The sequence below is a fragment of the Larus michahellis genome, chromosome 3 (genome assembly GCF_964199755.1).
Source record: "Larus michahellis chromosome 3, bLarMic1.1, whole genome shotgun sequence".
Classification (NCBI taxonomy): Eukaryota; Metazoa; Chordata; class Aves; order Charadriiformes; family Laridae; genus Larus; species Larus michahellis.
Window position 1 is genome coordinate 102,621,179 of NC_133898.1, and position 22,177 is coordinate 102,643,355.

The 22,177-nt window shown below is 38.7% G+C and overlaps 1 protein-coding gene across 18 annotated transcripts in view; it reads left to right on the forward strand.

The window, feature by feature from the left end:
- LGSN (lengsin, lens protein with glutamine synthetase domain) overlaps positions 1-6,328 on the forward strand; it is a 115,277-nt gene extending 108,949 nt beyond the window's left edge. For all 18 annotated transcript variants that reach the window (XM_074581510.1, XM_074581509.1, XM_074581519.1 and 15 more), the window contains one exon: positions 1,709-6,328. In XM_074581510.1, the coding sequence (XP_074437611.1) occupies positions 1,709-2,908 (1,200 nt within the window). In that variant the 3' untranslated portion in view covers positions 2,909-6,328. The remainder of the gene's footprint in view (positions 1-1,708) is intronic.
- The last annotated feature ends 15,849 nt before the right edge of the window (positions 6,329-22,177 follow it).

A 22,177-nucleotide genomic window follows, 5' to 3' on the forward strand; every position in this document is an offset into this window, starting at 1 on the left:
CCAATCAGCCTTTCAGTATATTGCTTCTGTGATACTTCATGTGCATAACTGCATTATACTTTCACTCACATATCACTATGAATATTTTAAACTACTGAGTGGTCACAAAAAAAAAGATAGGAACATGAAAAGACTTAGAGCACTTTTGTTTCAAGTTCCTCCTGAAGCCTAAGCCATGTTTTCATTATTTCCCTTTTAGATATTGCTAAACTGCAACTGTATCATCTAGATACAGTTTGCTCTCTCTGACGTCATTTGGGTTTTATCAAAATAAATTTCCTCTCAGCCACTTTAATTCTTGTGAGGTGTGGTAGGTTAATTGCAACTTCTCTTTCACTTGCGATATCAAACTGTGAATGTCTAGTTGAGCTTGTTAAAAGTCAGCTTTCGTGTTTAGTTATTTACCATCTGAACAAATTGGAGCTTTGCATGACAGTCTAAATTTTTGGACATTGAAAAAGTGTGCATGTGCATACCCACACATGTATACATTCAGAGCAAGTGACAGTAATTTCCTCTTATTTTTTAATCTTTTTGGGTAGGGGGTTGGAGGAGGGAGAGGTAGTACTATAGGGTAATCACCTTCAACTCATTTTCACTGTTGAATAGACAGCTTAGACATCTTGAAGTTGTATTCGCCATCTCACGTAGCTTTGGTTATGGGTGTTGTGTAGGGAGAATTGCTACCACTGGACTGCCACCCACTTAAGAGAAGGCAGACATTATTTTTAAGAGAAGTCACTATAGGCAGTTTGAAGTATTTCAAGAATTTTCTATCTGCATAGATAAAATTTTATTTTTTAGCTCTAAGCTTGCCCCTTTTTAGGTTTTTTCTCTGCTCACTTAGATGGTAATCCTTTCCCTTAGAAGAATAAAGGTAAGATGTAAACCTGAGCCAAATTTCACTTGATAGAACTTGGTATAATTGCAGTTTTCATCAGCTAAAGGGTTGAATATGAGGTAAGTTGTAAAGATGCTTCTTTGAAGGTAAATGATCCTTCCTTGGGGTCCTATCTACATTGCACTTGTGTAAGCTGAACCTCTCTGTTCAAATGGAGAAGAAAATGTAATTATGGGATTACCCTGTTTGCTACCTAGAAGGGGACGAACTACTGAATCATTAGAATAATTTCTCACTTGAAAGTGCTTCCCTGCATTTTTTCCCCCAAACTCATTAAGTCCAGAAGGTGAGAATTTTCAGTCGAACTTTGCATCTGAAATACGGTGCGGTACGTGTTATGGTATTTAAAGAGAAGTTACAGCCTGAATTTTTTATTGCCATGAGTCTTGTGTCGTCACTTGGATCTATGTAAAGGAAAGGCTCAGAGGATATGGAAACCTAATAGAGTAACTGTAGGTAGAAGTTTGACTTGAAAAATGTCCACCTACCTGGCAATGCCTATGGTTGTATAAAGACCACAGAAAATAAGCCCTGAACATTTTTTCAGTTCTTTATGGAAATCTAAAAAATGTTCATTGGGATATCTGATGCCAAGGTTTTCATACCAATATTGTAGAAGGTTGTTCTGCTTCATAATGACACAGTAACTGGCTGTTGCCCTCCACTTTAGCGATCACTGCATTTTAGTCTTTTAGGAAAAATGCTGTTGCTCTTACTGAGAATTTGAGTGTTGTGTATTTTACATACATAAAAATACTGTTGAGTTCTTTTCTCATTTGGTAATCTATCATTCTGCTCTGTGTTTAGGAAAAAGCAATTCATGGTGTTGCCATGCCCAGAAGTTATCTTGAGCTGACCCTGAATCCTAGAGATAATGAATTAGATTACATAAATGCAACCAATTTTAATTGTGACATAATCCTGAACCCTGATTTATCAACGTTTCGAATTCTGCCCTGGACTGAGCAGACTGCGAGAGTGATATGCGATTCCTTCACCGTGCTGGGCAACCCGTTAATGACCTCACCAAGGCACATTGCCAAGAAACAGCTGAGCCAGCTTCAGGACAATGGCTTTTCTCTGCAGTCTGCCTTCACTTATGAATTTTGTATTTATGGCATTACTGAGATTGTAAATTCAAAGACAATATCCTTTCCTGCAGCCACGATACTAAATAACCATGACCAGACTTTCATTCAGGAGCTCATTGAAGGAATGTATTATGCTGGTGCCAACATTGAAAGCTTTTCTTCTTCCAGCGGGCCTGGGCAAATGGAGATCACTTTTCATCCAGCGTTTGGCATAGATGCTGCTGACAGTGCCTTCACGTTTAGAACAGGCATTAAAGAGGTGGCTAAGAAGTACAACTACGTGGCTAGCTTTTTCTCAGAATCGGGATTCTACAATTCAGGGCCTCTGTCACACAGCCTGTGGGATTTGAATGGCCAGAAGAATGTGTTTTCTGCTGGTTATGGAGTTGAGGATCTCTCAGATATTGGAAAAAATTGGTTATCGGGTCTCTTGGAACACGCAGCAGCCATCAGCTGCTTGATGGCTCCTACCACCAGCTGCCGTAAGCCGTATTCTAAATACAGTAAAGAATCAAAAGAGACTGTAAATGCAAAATGGGCATATAATGACAACAGCTGCGCCTTTAATGTCAAATGCCATAGTGGAAAAGGCACTCGCATAGAGAATAAATTAAGTTCTGCTACAGCAAACCCCTACCTCGTGCTTGCTGCTACTATTGCTGCAGGTCTAGATGGAGTAAAAAGAGGACTTAGGTATGATGATTTGCTCCAAGAAGAAAATCACACTGCTGACCTGAAACATTCGTCAGTCCCTCTGAAGCTAGAAGATGCTCTTATTGCACTTGAGAAAGATTCGTGCATCAAGGAAGCATTAGGCGAAACTTTTATCCGATACTTTGTTGCCATGAAGCATTATGAGTTAGAAACTGAAGAAATGGATAGCGAAAGGAATAAATGCCTGGGGTATTTTATTTAGAAAGAACACTCTTCTGTAGTGATGCTGTGTAAATGCATACAGTGAATGGCTAAGTATCTCAAAATTAGTAAACATATTTAAAAATCTTTTTAATGCTTTGCGATTTTTTTTCCCTCCTTTGTGTAGTAAATGGTGATTGCATTTTACTGTCTGAGTACATTCAGGACAGTGCAAAGCTGATACTCATGAAAGTACTTTAACAGGCTTTTAAAAAACAGTATTTTTTTCAATTTAAGTGAATAGACCTGCTGGTCAAAAGAAGAAAAGAGAAGGTGAAATGTAGAAGAGCAACTGTATAACTGTAGTAGGACTGCCTGATGTGGAGAAAAGTAGGAATAATGGGGTCAGAGGGCAGGATAACTGAGGGAATTTCTTATTCAGCACGGTTATGGGATTTCTCCCGGCTTATTCAGTAGCTGAAGAGTTGCTAAACCAGAAGAGTCTGACTTTGATTTAAAACTTAGGCTAGAATGATGAACACTGTAGAGAGGCAAAGGACTGAGGCTGTAGAACCTGAGAGGCAGGAATCAGTATCTTAATGGACATAAATAAAAAGACAGGACGGAGAAGTGTGTATAAAATAGTCTATACATCAGGAATTCTGCTACTGAATGAAGTTTGCAAGAATTATAGTGGATAAAGATACTAACGGAAATCAAATGGTGGCTTGAAGACCTAATGATCGATAGAAAGACAGGAGCATCAGGCCACTGTACAAAAAAAAGGAGCTGGTATTATGTCTGTTTTGATAGTCATTGGATTAGCTCAGAGATGAATGACGAATAAAGAAAAAAAGGGCAAAGAAGCCAGAGAATGAAGTGCTTAAAGTGGACTTTTTACATGTTCAAAACCTGATATTTTCAAGGATGAGGAAGATGACTGTGAAGAGACAAAGAGAAAGAGTAAGTTAAACCAGAAAGAGTGAAGATGTGAACTCAGACTGGCAAATAGTGGTAAAACAGAGGAAGAGGAGACCCATCCTAGGATTAAAAATGGCAGCTGGTGTAAAGAAAAATAAAATTTTTGGAATGGCAGGAGCTGGTTTTAAGATTTGCTCTCTGTTTTTGTTACTTATTGCTGCTGTAATCATTCATTATTAAAGAAAACCCTTGTTTTGTACCCCATCTCCACATTAACAGTGATTTCTGATGTTCTTTATCCTGTCCCAATATTTTTATCTATGTGTAAGGATTTGTGAATGAAAGTGTTTGGACATCAGTGGAATGAAAGTAAGGTTCAGACAATGCCTCTGCCAACATGGAGAACTAGAAGGTGTGAACAGAAAAGTGTTAGTTGCCTACTGATGAATCTGCCACTCTTCCCCCACAGAGTATTGCACCTGAAATGTAGCACCTGGTATGCTAAGACTTTTTGTGGTATCTCAAAGAAGAACTCATTTTATACTCAAGTAGCAAAAAGAAATAAATAATCTAAGGAAAGATGATAAACGCATTCCCTTGTCTCGGTCTGCGGTTGGTGAGTAGATTTGCTTCTCTCCCTTACTCACCTGACACATTTCTTTGTGTGCCCCAGATCATGGGACTATTTTTCTTTAGTCGAGGCTGATTTGCATTGGACAGGTCTAGCCTCACATTTAAGCAGAACTTCCCATTCTGAAAAAAAGTTTTTTTGCTGCCCTAACGCTTCTTTTGGGGCTCTGGGAATCAATCTGTCTGTCTTCTGACCTGTCTTCTATCTTCTCCTCCTGGTTATTTCCCACTCTCATCTTCACAAGCGCTTGGCAGAAGACACCCGTAGAAATTCTTTCCTTGCTCAGACAGCTTGCTTACTGTACTCATTATTTAGTCCCAACAGTTACAGAGGCTAATAACTATTCCTTGGTTCTTCATCTGTCAAGGATGTACTAAAGCACAACACTGCATTTATGATGTGTGCTAATGTGATGGGATTTTTGTATGGTAGTAAATACACTGGCTAAACAAAGCTATACCAGAAATGGTTATGGAACATGTATTAAGCTCTGCAGGCATAGTGATCTTAATTTTAAAATCTAGCTGAAAGTTGATCTTCAAATAGAAACACATTCCCACCCCTGAGTTTCCAAAATCCAGTTTCAGATCTGCATGTGCTTTTCACAAATTTTTCTTTAAAAATAAAGCATATTAAACAAAACAGAAGCGAACTCAGCCTTCTCAATTAAACACTTTATAAAATTGACTTACATTGCTCTTTCAGTTCTTTTGGGACTTGGAAAGCTACACTGGCATAACTCTGACCACATTTCTAAGTTGAAATCTCAGAAGGTATTTAAGTTCACTTTCTACATTGTACTACTTCTGCACCTGATTATAAGGATGGCAAAATGAATCAAAGAATCAGATGAAACTATGTATTTATCTCTTCGATTTATATACATATATTATTAGGACGTCATGCTACTTACTATGCCAAATTTCAAACAAATTTTTGATTATAAGACACCGTGGTTTGTCTTGGATTTATAATTTTCCGTCACTGCATACAGTCACTTTTAAAGCGATAATATATAATGAACTTCTATAAGTTCATTAAGTGAATTTGTAAGTGAATTTAATGAACATGAAATTCATTATATATACTATGTGCATTATCCACGTTGTTGTCTTACCACAACATTGAAGACATAACATCAGACCCAAAGCTTTTGCCGCATATGTCCAGCTACCTGACTAAATTCAGTAAAGCCATTATCTAGGAACAAAGAACTGACTAGAACTCGTGTTTTACAGGTTATCATAAAGCAAGATAAGATAAATTGATAAATCTACAAGTCTTTTCTGAGTCTATTTTCTGTTTTCTAAGTAGTCCTCAATGACATAAGCCCTGAAAAGGCAGTGACTTATGATTAAATAAAAATATTTCATGTTTCTGGCAAATCAATGCCTTTTATTTTTTTTAATAGAAGGTTCACGAATGCAGCTTGAGGCTAGTGTGTCCTAAACTTTGGTCAATATTTTCTTCAATACAGTTTCCGAAGTATGTTCTATATAATAAAAATAAAATAACTCCAACTCTGTGGGAAAAAATAAAAAATTTTTATTTCAAAGTAAGCAGCTATGAATTTTTAAAGTTGTGTGCATCCCCAACCAAATTTTCATGCATATTCTTCAGAAAGGCAATGAGAAAAGATAATTACTTCATACTGCTCAATTGAAATGAATTACTATTGACTGCTGTATTGCTAAAATTTTATCTTGAGGTGTTGACTGAACATACTCTTCGCTGTTCTACAGGTCCAAGATGAATGTATTAAGCATCACTAATTAGATAATTTGAAATTGTGTAGTGTTATAAATAAATAAATAAATACATTTGAAAGCTGTAGTTTTGCATAATGTCCTGCTGATTTTGCAGGATACTACAGTCAGATGTTTCAAAGATTTATGTAAGAAATTTATGTTATTAATAAAGCGTCTTTTCAGCTTTAAGCAGACTATATATTTATATCTTTGTTGTCAAAGTGGTTCTACTTTTGACATTGTTCTATGTTATGACTGCTTTTTCTACATGTTTGCCCATGCCAGGCCTTGGTTCCATAACATACAGAAGAACTACAAGGAGCAGTGCTAGAACCTCCGAAGCCTTTTAATGTACAGAAAGGCGGCTTTTGCAATGCCAGCATCGTGAAGGCATTATGGTAGTTTGCAATTTATTATATGCAGGTAAATGAACAGTTGCTAGGCTAGCTAAGCTTTTTGATCAATACCATTAATAATCATTAAATAAACATTCCCTCAATAGCATGAAAGGATATTTTTTACCAGAAAAGTTAGAAGAGTCTTTTGTAACTAACAGCTAAGGTATATAGACTTTTATGGAAGAATATTCCATATTGCATAAATTGTATAACCTATTTAGCACGTGCATCATTACTATACATCAACAAATCTTTTCACTGAAAAGCAAATTTATAATCCTTCTTATAATGTGAAGTGGGAGTTTTGTCACAGAAAGTATATCCCAGGAGAGATATCATAAATTTAGGTGATATTTTTCAGAAGTCATTTATTAATAAAAACAACAGTTGATCTGAAATTCTAGCAAACATGATGAGAACTCAGTATGTAATTTCAGTGGAATAGCAAATGAAGTAAATTTTACAGAAAAATCTAAAAGGGGAAATGGATAATTATAAAAGATTTACCTGTCAAAATAGAAAAATTTGTAGTATATGATTTGACAGGGATCCATCCTAGAGTCCAGTGTGCATTGTTTACCCTAATCACCTTGCTAATGAAACAGAGAACAGGCTTACCGTCTCCAAAAGCACCAAACTTGTTTCTTTTTTTCCCCCACTTATGTAAGAGGACAAGATAAAAAGAAAAAACAGTTTTAACAGATTGGAGAAATGTTCTGGGAAAAAAACCCACGTCCTTGAACAAGATACTACATTGAGACAAGGATGTGAACTGCCTGGGTACATGTTTGTTCACAGAGGAGTCTGGGTTGTGTTTGTTTCACAGCTCAGCAATTTCAAAGAGGCAGATCAGGAAATATAAACAAGGGCATAGTTTGTAAGAACCAGAAACTGATCCTTTTGCTCAATTAAATTCTTCTATCTATTGATAATTCTTCTATCAATTAAATTCGATAATAAGGTGACACACTTTAAACACATGTAGATTAATTGGAGAAAATCCAGAGGGGACGAACCCAAGCGATCATAAGCCTAGGTAGGACCTATTTACTAGGAAGAACTGAATGACTGTGTTTAGCTTAGAAAGAGAGATAGGGTATAGGTATTCATAATGGTTTTCAGGCACGTAAAAGATGAAGCTATGCAGTTTTCTTCCTGTCGATAGCAGTTAGGACAGAATAACAGACTTGTATCAAGGAAGATTTAGACTAGACACCCTGGAAAACTTCATAGTGTTAAGGAGAATGAAACTGGTACCAGGCAGAAGTCTGTGGAAAGGGTATTGATAAGGAACACCAAAGTGTAATTTATGATGTACCAAGATGGTAAATGCTTAGATGCATCATATTTACAGGTATAATAAGCTGCCTCATTTTCCTTGTTTGCTGGGGTCTCATGTTGCAGTGTGATTGTGGAACAGACTGCTAAACTGTGCTCATAGCTGTGTTTATAGGAAAGGAAAATATTTTATCTATTTTAGAGATTAAAAATAATAACACAATCACATTATTTTTTAATGGGGAATTCTGTTAATAATGTGTGTATTCAGGGAAGAAGGTAGACCAGAATGTAGGTACTAGCAAAGCAGTCAGAAAAACTGACTTACTGCTTAAGTTAGACACAGCACATGATGAAACACTAGGAACACAGTGAAAATGTATTGAAACACCATGCTGTCATTGCTCAGGTTAATTTTATGTTGTGCAATGAAGAATGAAGCTACCTCACACCCCTGTTACACGACAGGAGAAGCAGCAACAGCCACAAGCTATAACACAGGAAGTTCCATCTCAACATGAGGAAAAGCTTCTTTCCTTTGAGGGTGGCAGAGCCCTGGCACAGGCTGCCCAGAGAGGTGGTGGAGTCTCCAACTCTGGAGATACTCAAAACCCACCTGGATGCGTTCCTGTGCAACCTGCTCTAGGTGACCCTGCTCTGGCAGGGGGGTTGGACTAGATGATCTCCAAAGGTCCCTTCCAACCCCTGCCATTCTGTCGTTCTGTGATCATGTCTTGATCTATTTAGTGACATAGTATCAGAAAATAACACAAAATCTACTGAGCCCTCCACACAGTAGCTTATTTTGAATTTGGAGGTGCCACACTTCTAACTAGGCTTCAGGTTTTCTGAGATATGAAAAGAGAATTTGATTTATTAACTAATATTTCTCCAGCATGTCAAGCCTCTGACACCATACACACAAGTGAATGTTCAGACTTTCTTCTTTCGGGCTCCAGCCAGAGGGCAGCAGCGTACTGTGAAACTTTCCTCCGGCATCTCAAGCGCTCATGCTGTGCTGAAAAACGCCACGTTAAAATACACCTATATATTTTATAAACGTACTTACAATATTTTTTAAAAAAGGTAGTATGGTAGCTGAAAGCTGACGTATATCTTTGTCATTTGTTTGGTTAAGCTTAGCTAACTGTTGAATTTGCATAGCCTTTTCAGTAAAGGATCCACTGTAAGACCCAAAATATTATTTTAATTCTTGATAACACTGTGTAAATCTTTAGTAGAAGGTATATGTCTATGTGTGTGTGTGTGTCTCTATATCATCTTTATGTATTCTTTAACAACATCACAACAAAAGTACAAATCATTAAATGGCAGTTTTCACTATTTGTGACTTAGCATACACTGTCACTGTAAGTTCTTTCATACTTTCATCTGATTAAAATACTTTCAGAAGTCTGCTGGCTTCTAGGGGCTGCCATTTTACCTATACTGATTCCCTACCTTTCCAAATCACTTTTTCCTGTCTGCTGGAGGAAAATCATGAATACATATTGAATAAATGCACCCTAGACACACTTATTCCAATCACCTTTCAATTTCTGAGCAGACACCTAACTCTAAGCAGAATTTAAATTACTGGAATTTACCTACACATTCTAGATATTAGTCAGTACATGGGACAGACATTTTAAAGTGGTTGTGACTTCATATATGTACACAGCTTTGCTCTGCAAGTCTACTTCCACAACTCACATTTTCCACATCTTTAATTTCTTCACAGAGTTGCAGTATTCAAGTCTTAACAATCCCTTTCCTCCAACATTTCATTTGCAAAATCTTCACGATTTTTTTAAACTAAAGACCTCAACTATGTTCAAAATTCTTCAAATGCTCGAAATAAAAATTGATCCTGCAAGGCTGTTGCGGAGCATTAATTTAACTACTCTGAAACTCTGCTGTTTTAGAGTATTTTAATATAATGTCTGTGGAAAACAGAAAAATGTGTTCCCAGGGTATGGCAGTAAAGGAAGCAAAGAGGAGAGGAACTACTTACAAGCAATTCCACTAACCATGTATGTTAGGCTTGAGCAGGGGGAGAAAGATGTGAAGAGGGCTGAGCAGGTGAGAGTGCTTTGTGCAAGCTCTAATTCAACACCTGAGAAAAACTGAGAAAGGCAGTGGGCAGGAGACCAGCTCCTGGATGAAGAATGATTGGTTGAAGGTGAGAAACCACTTGGATGAGTTTGCAACTACAGAGCAACTTTCTTTGATTGAAGGTATACAACAACAATTGTTCCATTTAATCTGTAAATTAAGAGTGTTTTTTGATTTCTTTTCTGACACTAAGCTCTCATCATAACGACATCCTCAAATAGTGCTTTCTGCTATCTCACAGTAGATATGACATTCCTTCCTGGTAAATGTTATGTCCTTAGTTTTTCCAGTCTATTTTTTTTTGCTTTGTTTGGCTTATAAGGCTACACTATACCTGTAGCCTGAGATGTATACAGTATACCTGAGATGGAACCTGTCACCCCTTACAGAATTGCAGTTAATACATGAAATTGTTTTGTGCCTCTTCCATAGGCACCCTACGTGGTCTTTCTGTGGAATATTAAGTTGAATTCAAAGCTATTGGGCACAGGCTCACCCCACCAAATTTTAGGCACTTGTACACCTCAGTTAGGATCTTAGTTCCCATAGGAACCCTGGCTGCTCAGTGGCAAGAGGTATCTTCAGAGGGCAGCTAAATTTTATATTCTTTTCTATGTTGTATTGTTTAAGTTCTGTTGCAGTGGCTTTAAAGTTAAGGCTAAGGACAACTTTACTGAAACCTGCTTTCTTAGGCATCCTTCAACAGAGTACTGGGTCTGTCTGGGACGGACTTAATTTTCTTCATAGCAGGTCATATGGTGTTGTGTTTTGGATTTGTAGCTAAAATAGTGTTAGTAACACACCGATGTCTTAGCTACTGCTGAACAGTGCTTACACAGCATCAAGGTTTTCTCCGTTTCTCATACTGCCTTGCCAGAGAGTAGGCTGGAGTGGACAAGAAGTTGGGAGGGGACAGAGTTGGGACAGCTGCCCCAACTGACCAAAGGGATATCGTGTACAATATGATGTTGTACTCAGCAATAAATCTGGGAGGTAGTCTTTCCAAAGTATCCATTTCTTGGAGACTGGCTGTGCATTGATCTGTTTGCGGAAGGTGGTGAGTGATTGCTTTTACATCACTTGGGGTTTTTTTTTAGCTCTTTCCTTCGCTTGCGGAATTGCCTTTATCTTGACTCATGGGTTTTTCTCCATGTTTGCTCTTCCAGTTCTCTCCCCCATACTGACGGAAGTGTGGGTGAGTGAGCGACTGGGTGGGTGCTTGGCTGCTGGCCACAGTCAACCCACCACAAACAGTTATTTGAAGACCTGTGGCCCCGGCCCAAGACGACCCCAGCTGAAACACAGTACATTAGCTAAAAATCATGGAGTTTTTGGAGGGGGAATAATCATGTGTAGCATCAGTAATACTAGGATTTTTGTGGAAAAGGTAGAAATGTCTGAGGGTTTTGAAAACTGGGAGATATGAGGCACACGTGGTATACTGTCTACGCCTGGCCATTAGATATCTTGGAGAAAATGATCTTTTCTGTATGACACTTTATTAGTGATTGGCTTAGCAGCAAATGTGTTTTATTTCAGATTCTGTGCTCTGGAGGCTGGTTTTTATATTTAGATATTTCATTGGCTGCAGATATTCTTTGCCACATGGCAGCATCAATGCTATCAGTTAAAGTCCAGCCTATTTTCCAGCAGGACTCAGTGAGCGCATGATTAGACGGTGACAACAGAGCTGCACAGTGAAATCTTCTGTGCCCCCTAGTAAATCAGAATGTTTCACATGGAAGTTACGGTTACAGCTGCATGATACTGGAAGTAAGAAAAGAGTCACAATGAAGCTACACCATAAGGTTCTGTATATTGTACAGCAAATCAATATAAATTTACAACAGAATTACATGCTAAGCTTCTTTGTATTAGACGCTAAATCATGGAGATTCACAACAGGGTCCAACTTTAAGCTCCCATGTAATGCAAGATAAATCACTAAATTACAGCAAGGCCCATGAAGCATCTTGCTTTATTTGGGCTATTATTATTGCTGTAGTGATATGGGGGCATCTGTCATTGACAGGTAAAGTTAAAGAAAAGGGCAAATCACTTTGACTTTGAAGATATACACTGATTGAAATTTGTTTTTCCTTTGGGATGCTCACAATGTTGCTTGGAAACATGGTAGCTTTGCAACACACAGGAACATATTAACAAAAGAGTTTTAAACAAAGGACAGTAAGGTGGTCTCTTTATTATAGGTATTCTGCATATTGCTCCATCACTGCTGACCTGTTGACCTCGCTTGACAGTGAGGATGAACTAATCCTGGGGCTCTGTAGGTTGCCTTAGCAGCATATGCATTCATAAAGTAAAAAGTTGAAACTAACTTTCAGTTCTCTTTTGGGGATACTTTGCCATTCAGTGAAGACTTCAATAGAATCATAGGATACCGGGTTGGAAGGGACCTCAAGGATCATCTGGTACAAACTTTCTTGGCAAAAGTACAGTCTAGAGAAGATGGCCCAATGCCCTGTCCAGCCAAATCTTATCTGTCCAATGTTGGGGAATCCACCACATCCCTGGGGAGATTATTCCAATGGCTGATTGTTCCCATTTTGAAAAATTTTCCTCTCGTGTGCAATCGGAATCTTACCAGGAGTAAAAAAGTAGCCATTACCCCTCGTCTTTTCCACGTGACTCCTTGTAAAAAGGGAGTCTCCATCTTCTTTGTAGCCACCCTTTAAATACTGGAACATGGTGATAAGGTCTTCCCTAAGCCTTTCTCAAGGCTGAACAAACGTAGTTCTCTCAGCCTTTCCTCATATGGCAGCCTTCCCAGTCCTTTGATCATCTTTGTGGCCCTTCTCTGGACCCTCTCCAGCCTGTCCACATCTTTTTTGTATAGCTGGGACCAAAACTGAACACAATATTCCAGGTGTGGCCTGACAAGCGCTGAGCAGAGTGGGATAATGACTTCTTTATCTCTGCTGGTGAAGCCCTTGTTGATGCAACCCAGCAACCTGTTGGCTTTCCTTGCCACCGTAGCACACCATTTGCTCATATTGAGTTTGTTGTCCAGTAGGACCCCCAGGTCCTTTTCCACAGAGTCTTCCCCAGCCGTGTAGATCCCAGTCTATGCTGCACTTCTGGATTATATTTTCCCAGGTGCAAGACCTTATGCTTGTCCTTGTTGAACTTCATGAGGTTCTTGTTAGCCCACTCTTCCAGCCTATCCAGACCTTCCTGCAGGGTGTCTCTCCCTTCCGAAGTGTCCACTTCTCCACTCATTTTGGTATCATGAGCAAACTTCCTCAGGGTACACTTGATTCCATCATCCAGATCACTTACCAAGATACTAAACAATGAGTAACTAGACACTGGCAAAACGCTATTTGCAAGAAACTCTGTGAAAACATCAGTTTAAAACTTATTTTAGTTTTGAAAAGTAACTTCAGATCATAGTCACTAAAATTTCCTTTTCGTAACATTTTCATTGAAAACTTAGGGGAGTACTCTTAAGGGTATATGCTTACAGAAATGCTTGCACTGTAAGTCTGTAAGCACAGTAAGTGTGCTGATGATTGGAAGGGGAAAGAGAATATTCATGCAGAAGAGCACACATCAATAAAACTATCAGAATAAGAAGGAAAAGCTGATGGGAAAGCAAAAGGAAATGAAGACAGATCATACAGCTTCTTCAGGCAAAAGGGTTCATCCTTCATCCAGCTGAACACCTGTGTGCAACCAACTAACAAAGAAGTGGGTGGGAAGGATGCATCTAGAGACTGTTTCTACATGGACATTATTTTGGAGATAGCTTTGGGAAGTTTAGTATGTTGATGGACCTCCCCCAATCAGACCATGGTTTTGACCTTGAAGTACACTTCACCAACAGTGTCAAAGGATGTCATTGACCGGAAGCATCAAATACTGGTTACAGAAGCCACATAGAGAACAATGGTTACCTGGCTTCTCTGGAGTTCCTGTAAGTGTAAACAACAAATTAATCTTTCATTTTAAAAAAGGTTTGACACTAAGACCTGGAAGAGTCACTGTGTGCTATAGGACTGGCGTGTGATCTATACTAACTCAACGAAGAGCCAATAAAGGCAGGAACTACAATGGCATCCTACAGATAGCAGTTATCCATCTGCCCAGCTGCTGCTTCAGCTGAATTCTGCTGGATCTGAGAAGAACCAAAGCTTCCCGCTGCATCCCGTGGGTGTTGCCTTGCAGCTGCTATCATCCCTTTGCCTCTGTGCTTGACTCCAGGAATGAAAGTGTAACTTGTCACTTGGATCAGGGCCCAGCCAAAGTCACTTGCAGTATGAACTGATCTCTACATTGTGTAGTTTATTTCTTTCTTATTTAGAAAGAAAAGGGGTTAATGTATTTTAAAATCTAGAGTCCACACAGGCCATTTCTTGGAGCCTACAGGTAGCCTTCGTTATGCCAAGCCAGTTTTGGATGCCAGTAACATCTCTGCATTGTCATTTTTCTTGTTGTACCACTCAAATCAAATGCTCAGCGTCAATTTCAGAAGCAGCTGTGTGGAATGACCAGGGAAATGCCAATGTCATCTTGCATCATTTTCATTAAGCCTTGAGATGCCACAAAGTATCAGTGGGTTGGGTTTGGGGATCTGGGTTACCTGCCCCGAGGGAAGTATATATTTGGAAAGACCGCACTACCCAACTTGCTGCTGTAACGAACAGAAATGGATGTTGCCACCATCTGCTTCTCTTGATAGCAGGGGAACAGATTTTTCTGTTCCCTGCTCATACTGGTTGTACGAGATATGCTGTCTGATATGTGCATCTTCAAAAATGGCAGCATGCAAAGCAAAATCTGTTTTGTTTTGTTGAAACCTGTTGAATCATCATGCAACATCTGCCTGTTTTAACTGCTGTTTGAAGCCACAGATCTTGTGAAAAGACAGAGGTCAAGTATTGTTCTTTGACAGCAGAGGGTGCTGTGTCTCTCTGGGTGCACTGTGTGAGCTGGAAACAGGTTACTTACTTTGTAAAATCATGAAGTTGTGGAAATTACATTGAAAGAGGTCTGGAAACCTTGGCTTGTGTGTTGCAGGACTGGGGATGGGGACTGTGGTGGCAGACTCATGGCAGAAGTTTATTTAACCTGTATCTAAAAACTTCTCAGAACAAAGGTAACCGCAACGGCAAACCCTTCTAAGACTTTTCTGTGCCTCCACATGTCCTTGGTGTGGCACTTCCTGAGGCCAATCAACTACTAGACACAAATTAGTTTCTGTAAACACCAGCACCTATATGTCATGTGATAAAAGCTCATCTACACACCCAGAGAGGAACACAGAAAGGCAATGGCACATGGAGGGGAGCCCAAATAATACCTTGCTCTGGGGTCTCCCAGGCCCATCCTAGGAGCCATCAGCCCACCACAGGCCCATCTCCACAATCCCAGAGGAGCACAGAGCCCAAAGGCAGGTGGGAACCAAAATTAAGGGTTCAGAGGAAGGGACGTCCTTTCTGGGCTCCTCTCAGATGTGTCCCAGGAGTCCTTATGGGGTGTACATGTGTGCTCTGTGTGTGTGTGTGCCTGCTGGGTATATGTGCTCAGCCTTGCTAGTGGTTGGATGTGTGGCATGGAATTCTGGCAGCCTCACCTCTCTTGGGCTGCTGGATCCAGAGCAGTGTAGTTTCCCCATACATCATACACATAATTTCTTTTAAAAATGAGGTTATACAGATCCTTCTTACAGAGCCACATAAAGGTTAAACGCCCAGGCTAAACTCAGAACAAAATAAAGAGAAGGAAAGTCCATACAGTTTGCTTCTGTCATATCATATTTTATTATAAAGACAAGAAGTACTTAAATAATCAAAATTAAATTTGACCAGGAACCTCCAAACAGCACACATCCAAGTAGGCAGTCAAACGTTCTCACTATCTAAATTTTGTCTCATTCAGTAGATGACTATCCCAGCAGTTCTGTGCAACCTGCCACCGTGTGATCATGCTTCTCCAGCAATTTTCAGTGTACAGAGTACAATTTCTGAAGCAAAGTGCTTCCCAAAAGCTCCCAGGAGGTTTATTTCTTCGGTGTGAGATCTAATGGAATGATGATAGAGTCTGGTATTTCGCTGTTTTTAGTGGCCTGATTTCAGAGACTAAGGGAGAAGATTCACACATTTGATGGCATTCACACTTGTATCCAGCTTAGTTGATCTGGTGCCTACAAATTTATCTCCAAGAATCTTGAAAAGAGAAGAGGTTTTTATTTTAAAGATCCTTAGGTAATAGAAAATGTTAATCTGAGGTATAACTTTGCAGTGTCTCTTGCTGACTTGCAAAATTTCAAGTACTACTGATATCTATATAGCTTTTCTTCAGTAAGGCCAAATTATTCAAGTGAGCCTGTTTGGAACAGGACCATAAAAATACTTTTTTTTCCCACAGCAATGTTACAAGTGGAGATGGGAACATGAAGAAATGGATAATTAAGCAGCATAGTACCAAGCCTAAAACAATAATAAAATGTAATTGCCACCTACTAAGAAGGAAAAGAATTTCAGGATTGTTTTTATTCTCATTGATTTCCTTCTGTTTTGCTGGATCCTGGTCTTGGAAAGAAGAAAAATAAAAATAGTGTTTTCTTAGTCTTTTGTCTGTGGATCACTGTGTCTTAGGCATTTTTTCCCATGCAAGAATATAACTTTTTAATATTTATGTATTCTCTTATACCAATCAAAATCAGAGCTATTAATTATCATAATTATAATTAATTATACTGTTAAAAGTTATGTAAAATTAAGAGGTTTTTAAGTATCATCTTTTCATCATATTTGCTTGTCATTTCTTCTTTTAAGAGCTGTTCTGCCAACTGAGTGCATAATAACTGACTAGATTTTTTAGTCTTTGTTCAGGATTTTGGGTGAGCTACTGCCTAGCCATTGTTTTCTACAGCATGCAGGAAGAGATATCTTATAGTTCTGTCTGACACACATGCTGTTTTTTTAAAAAAAACCCCACATTTCTTTTACCTGTTATAGTGTAGATACCAACTATGTGTATTTAGTTCTAAGAACAGCCTGAATGGACACTATGATTAAGAATTTTGTTATGGATACTTCAGAAAAAAAAGTAAGATTCCTACAGAAAGCAAATCTAACCTCCAGTGAGAGATGCAGAATCTTACCTATTTTAGTGCAATGACCCCAAATGATCGTATCATTCAGTTCCTTGATTTCTTTTAACCTGTTTAAACTCTAGGCCGTTGTCTTGTAAGACTTTACATTTTTAAATATAGAGGTGAAAAAACACAACCCTTCTGCTTTTTCAAAATCAATATATCATTTTGCTGAGTAAATGAAATCAACTATTAGCTTTAAGAGATTTATTCTAGCTCATCTGATGCTTTAAACGTGATTCCTGACATAGTAGGCTATGGTCTCAGCTTATTGCATATCAGACTTACATATAGAGTACATTACATTTTCCCCATTAAAATGTGAGTGAATATGAGTTATGACTGTCATATATGTTTGTGATAACAAGAATTAACAGGACATGAGTCCTTTTCCCCTGATCATCCAGAAGGTTCAAACGTGCTTTGTTCCCTTTCTGGCAGAGGAGGCCCAGGTTTCCATCCCACAGAAACTGAGGTGAAGCAGGATGAGAGGAAGCCAGTGTACCTCAATATACGTCCCCAAAAAGGATAACACAAGATGTGGCCTAGGCACAGGTGGCTGGAAGATCTCTTGCAATTGCCAGTTTAGACCTAGCCCTGAAGACCATGTCTATGCCTGGTGCATGTTGCTAGCTGCTCCTTCATTGGTGTAACCATCTGTCTTAGAGAGAGGGTGGAATCAGATGTGCTATTTTTTCCGTATAAATTGCAACTCATAACTGTGCCAATACAATATATCACCTTCCACAGGCATATCGAGCCTTAAAGAAAGAGCCTCTTTCCTCCCCCTGCCTTCCCCCCGCCCCACCTCCCACACACACTCAGTGCTGTTCCATGCAAGGACTTCATTCCCTACCATGTGCTTGTTCCCCGCCACCAGCATATTTTAGAGACAGGGACCCTGTCTGATTTCCCTTTGTCAGGGTGTTCTTGCTGATTCCTTGTTCCTGCCCTCTTGGGTTGGCCTGGGCTCCCACGGCGAATTGCATCTTCTCCAGCTGCGGTCTGACGAGGTGAGAGAAAAAGGGCTTATATCTTCTGCTATACCTTAGATATATGGCCACTGTCTAAAGCCTACATATTGCCTCCCTGACTGCAGCACTCCTGAGCATGTAACTTATTTCAGCTTTTGCCTAGGCACTTTATACTGCTCTGCATGACTCATTATTTGTATTGTGGGGCTGCCGACAGCAGTAGTCTGCAAATCAGGAATTACAACTGGAAGCAGAGCGATAGTAGGAGATATAAGGGAGTGTTATAAGAAATGCAGTTGTTTTTTTACTGTATTTGCAGTTGCGTGTCTGGAGGCAAGGAAGAAGAGAAGCTGCAATCATAAACAATTTGGGAATGAAGCCTGTGGTCTCTAGTAATGACCAAGTCCTAATAGGCAAGGTACAATAGAAACAGCACTTGGAGACAGAAATATATGGCTTACAACCTATGTAGCTATTTATATAATTTAAAAAGGCGGGGGTGAAATGGTATCCCTTCACCAATATAATGAATAGTCATATAAAGGTCTGAGAAATAAATGTCAAAAGTATTTTGGCCAAAGACCAGAAGCATTTCACTTCTCTGGGAGTTTCCTAGTGCATGTTTTCACAAAGGTGAAGATAAAATTTGTCTAGATGGACACATTGCGGTCTGAGCCTCCATTCGGGAGGCTGATATGTTGCAAACTGTTAAGTAGCAGTGATTCAGTAAATCAAATAAATGTCTAATCAGCACCTATGCATTAGGCACAGACACTTTATGTTGTCAGCCAAAGGGTTCAGGATTTGTAGAGGCTTTTACACTCTCTTTTTTTTCCTATCAAGAAGAAACAATCTGATGGGTTCATTCCTCAGTTTCAAAGGGTCCTCAGGGTATAGCCGCAACTATGCTAGTTACACTTCAATTAAATGGGCAGTCTATGCAGAATAAATTACTGTTATCTACTTAGATTTAGAGTTTTCACATTAGCTGTAAAACCTCACCAAAGGATAAAAAAGAGCTAGGAATTTTGAAATTTTTCATCAAAGTTGGTTTCTAATGTTTCCAGTTTTACAAGCCTTCCCCATGTTGTAGAGTTTTGACTGTAAAATCATTGAATTGCAAAACTGTGATAATATTCCTATTTTCATTTTAGCTTTTAATATTAATTAGTCGCTCATATAATCTCAAATGTGTGAATATGTATATATTATTTGGCTTAGGAAGCAAGATAAATCAACAAGATCTGAATAGATGTACAATATTAGCAGGATGGTTCAATATTAGTATTATTTATTAACAATATTACCACATTTTAGAATTAATGTGATTCCTATGGATAGCTGTCTTGCACCAAACAGAACAGGGATGTTCCCATCCCCAGCATAATGGCATCTTCATTGTAGTCAATTTTTTTCTGAGCATAACCCCTCAAGATACAACTGTGCTCTCACCAGTCTTCCTCTAACATTCTCTTCAGCTTTAGGCAAAAACAATAATTGATGGTAAGACTTGAGTGGGGTACAGCTAAGTACTAAACCAGCTGCCTCTTCTCATCTCTGCCAGTTACTTGCTCTCTGGTCTTCAGCAGTTCCTCAGATTGATCATAGGTAAAAATACTTGTTATGAAACTTATGATGCATATGTGTGCTGTTTCAAAATAGATTAATTTAATTCAAATCTGTGGTTCCATGGGACTCTCGATCTTTGGTCTGAACAAATGTCTGCTAAAGGTAATTTAGGACATTAATGGTTCCTCCACATTAATGTTCCTCTACATTATCTCTACTGGAAAAACTTTCAAAGTGTCTATACTTCGAAAAATGCTATAAAAAAAATGTTAAAAAATACTGATTTAAAGCTAGGTCCATGCTAGAATCTTTTTATGATATGGTGATACTAGTTACAGACATTAGTGTTGTAGCTGTAAAGGTATGAAGTCTGGAAGGAGAAAGAATATCTTTGTTAGATAAACTTCTACACTAAAAATACTGATGCATTTTTGTAGATAAAACTTGCCTATTTTTTGTAAGCTAAGTCAGTTGGTCAAAAAAAATTACGGTATCATCTAAAAAAATCACAATACTTAGAAGTACAGTTTTCCATAATATTTGTAGTTGTAAATCTTAATGTAAACACAACTATGTAGGGGGGGAAAAAACATTTTTGCTCGTGAATTGCAGTTTGTTGGTGTAAAGCTGGATATGTTACACTGCTAAAAGATGTACCTAACTTAGAAACGTCTCTTGTTACAGCTGTACAATAAATCTTTTTCTAATATCGGCTAAGCCTATGATCTTTCATTTCCTTCACTTCTCTCTTCCTTTCCTGGGATTGTCCTGGTTTATTTAGATTTGAGTCATTCTCATTGCAGTTACTCTTCCAAGAATTTTACGGCACCAGTCCTTTGCTGAAATCGCAATGCATCAAGGATTTGATGGCTTCTCAAACTTTTTCTAGATTGAAAACCTTTCTGTGGGAAAGTTAAAGAAAGTTAGTTAAAATGTTTCAACAGATCAATGCTGTGGCAGTGCACGAAGTTTCAACTATAGAGGGATTTACAGATCAAAACAAAAAGCCAACACTGTGCAGAGTTAAACAAGAGTCCTCGGAAGAGAAAGACTTTTTCCTCACTCCAGTAAACAAATTGGCAGCTACATTCAGCACAAGTATAAATTTCTTGCAGGCCTTCAAAAACAGCTCATGTGGCAAACTTCTCATTAGTTCATTTGGGAGATCCCAAATATGCATAAACTTGTGCAATGCGTGACAATAACAAAGAAATGGTACAACAACTCTAACAATACTCTAACTCCCACATACTTTAGTCTGACAAATATGTTGTCAAGTGAGTGAACATACTTGCTTAGGAGGGTATAGAGGGATGTCACATGAAATCTCATTGAATTCCTCTTGCTTTTGTGAGGGGACGTGACAACTAGTTTCAAATGCTTTCATAAATTTAATGAGAAAGGTGTTTTTTCTCCTGCAGGGCATTAAAGGATCCCTTACCTTCACCAAAGTCTTCCCCCCTCACCCCATGCCACCCTTTTGGCCATACCTTGAGCCCACAGTGATGGCTGTGCTGCGCTGCCCAACTTTGCTCTGCTCCGGACTTGGTAACCCATAGGCAGGTCTTCCTGCACAAGGTTTTGCAGGAATAGGGGGAAGCCTGGGCTGGATTTACAGGCAAGGTTCAAGAGGGAACGCAGTTAGCAGCTAATAGACACATCTAAATATTTTCTTCTCCTATTGTCTTTTATTTTGTCTATGTAGGTACAATATATCAAAATTATGAGAAAGTATGCCCTATTACATTGCCTTAAGAAAAGTAAAAGAAATAATTGTTATTTATTATATTTGTATTATTGGCATAGTCATGATGTGCAAGACTGTATGGGGGAGGTAGGCAATATCTTTGTAAACAAGATTCATAAGCATATATGGGTATTGCAAGAAAAGAAAGGAAAAAAGAAGAAAATACAAGGTGAAGATTTAGTTCGGTCCACAACATAAGCAAGTCTGGTTTAGTTTCAGAGAAGAACATGCATGACTAAAAAAAATGTCCTGTTTTTGTCCAATAATATCAGTTGCTAATTAAAATACAATTTCTCTCTACAAACCCACCTCACTATGTTTTGTTAAGCTCTATCTTTTGCACAGGGCAAGAAGAGGAAAACAGAAGCATTCTAAAATAATACAGCCAATTGTGTTATTGCTTGAATCCATTTACAGACAGTATAACTACATTCAAAGTGAAAAGAAATGGTCGTTATATTACGTTCAAATATGTAAGCAAAAGCTCTAAGCAGCTCTTGCACAGAAAGCAGTCTGCTCTTTCCATCCACTAGATAGAGCTAGGGGACTTCATGCATCAGTGCAAAGTTCTTGGCGTGGCGCACGCGTTTCTTCTGCCAGGAGACCTGGTGCTCTGCTGTACTAGTCTGGAAATACAAACAAACACTCTTTCAGAACTGGGTAGGTTTCTGTGTTTGAAAGCTCTTTTATATTGTAAGTTGAGTCTCATGTTGGGGACAGTGAAATAAAAAACAGTATTTTCCTTCTTTTATCCTTTTTAATTTTTATATTTGTAGGATATCGCCCTGAATCCTCTTATTATGCATTTATTCATATTTTTTCATATTGA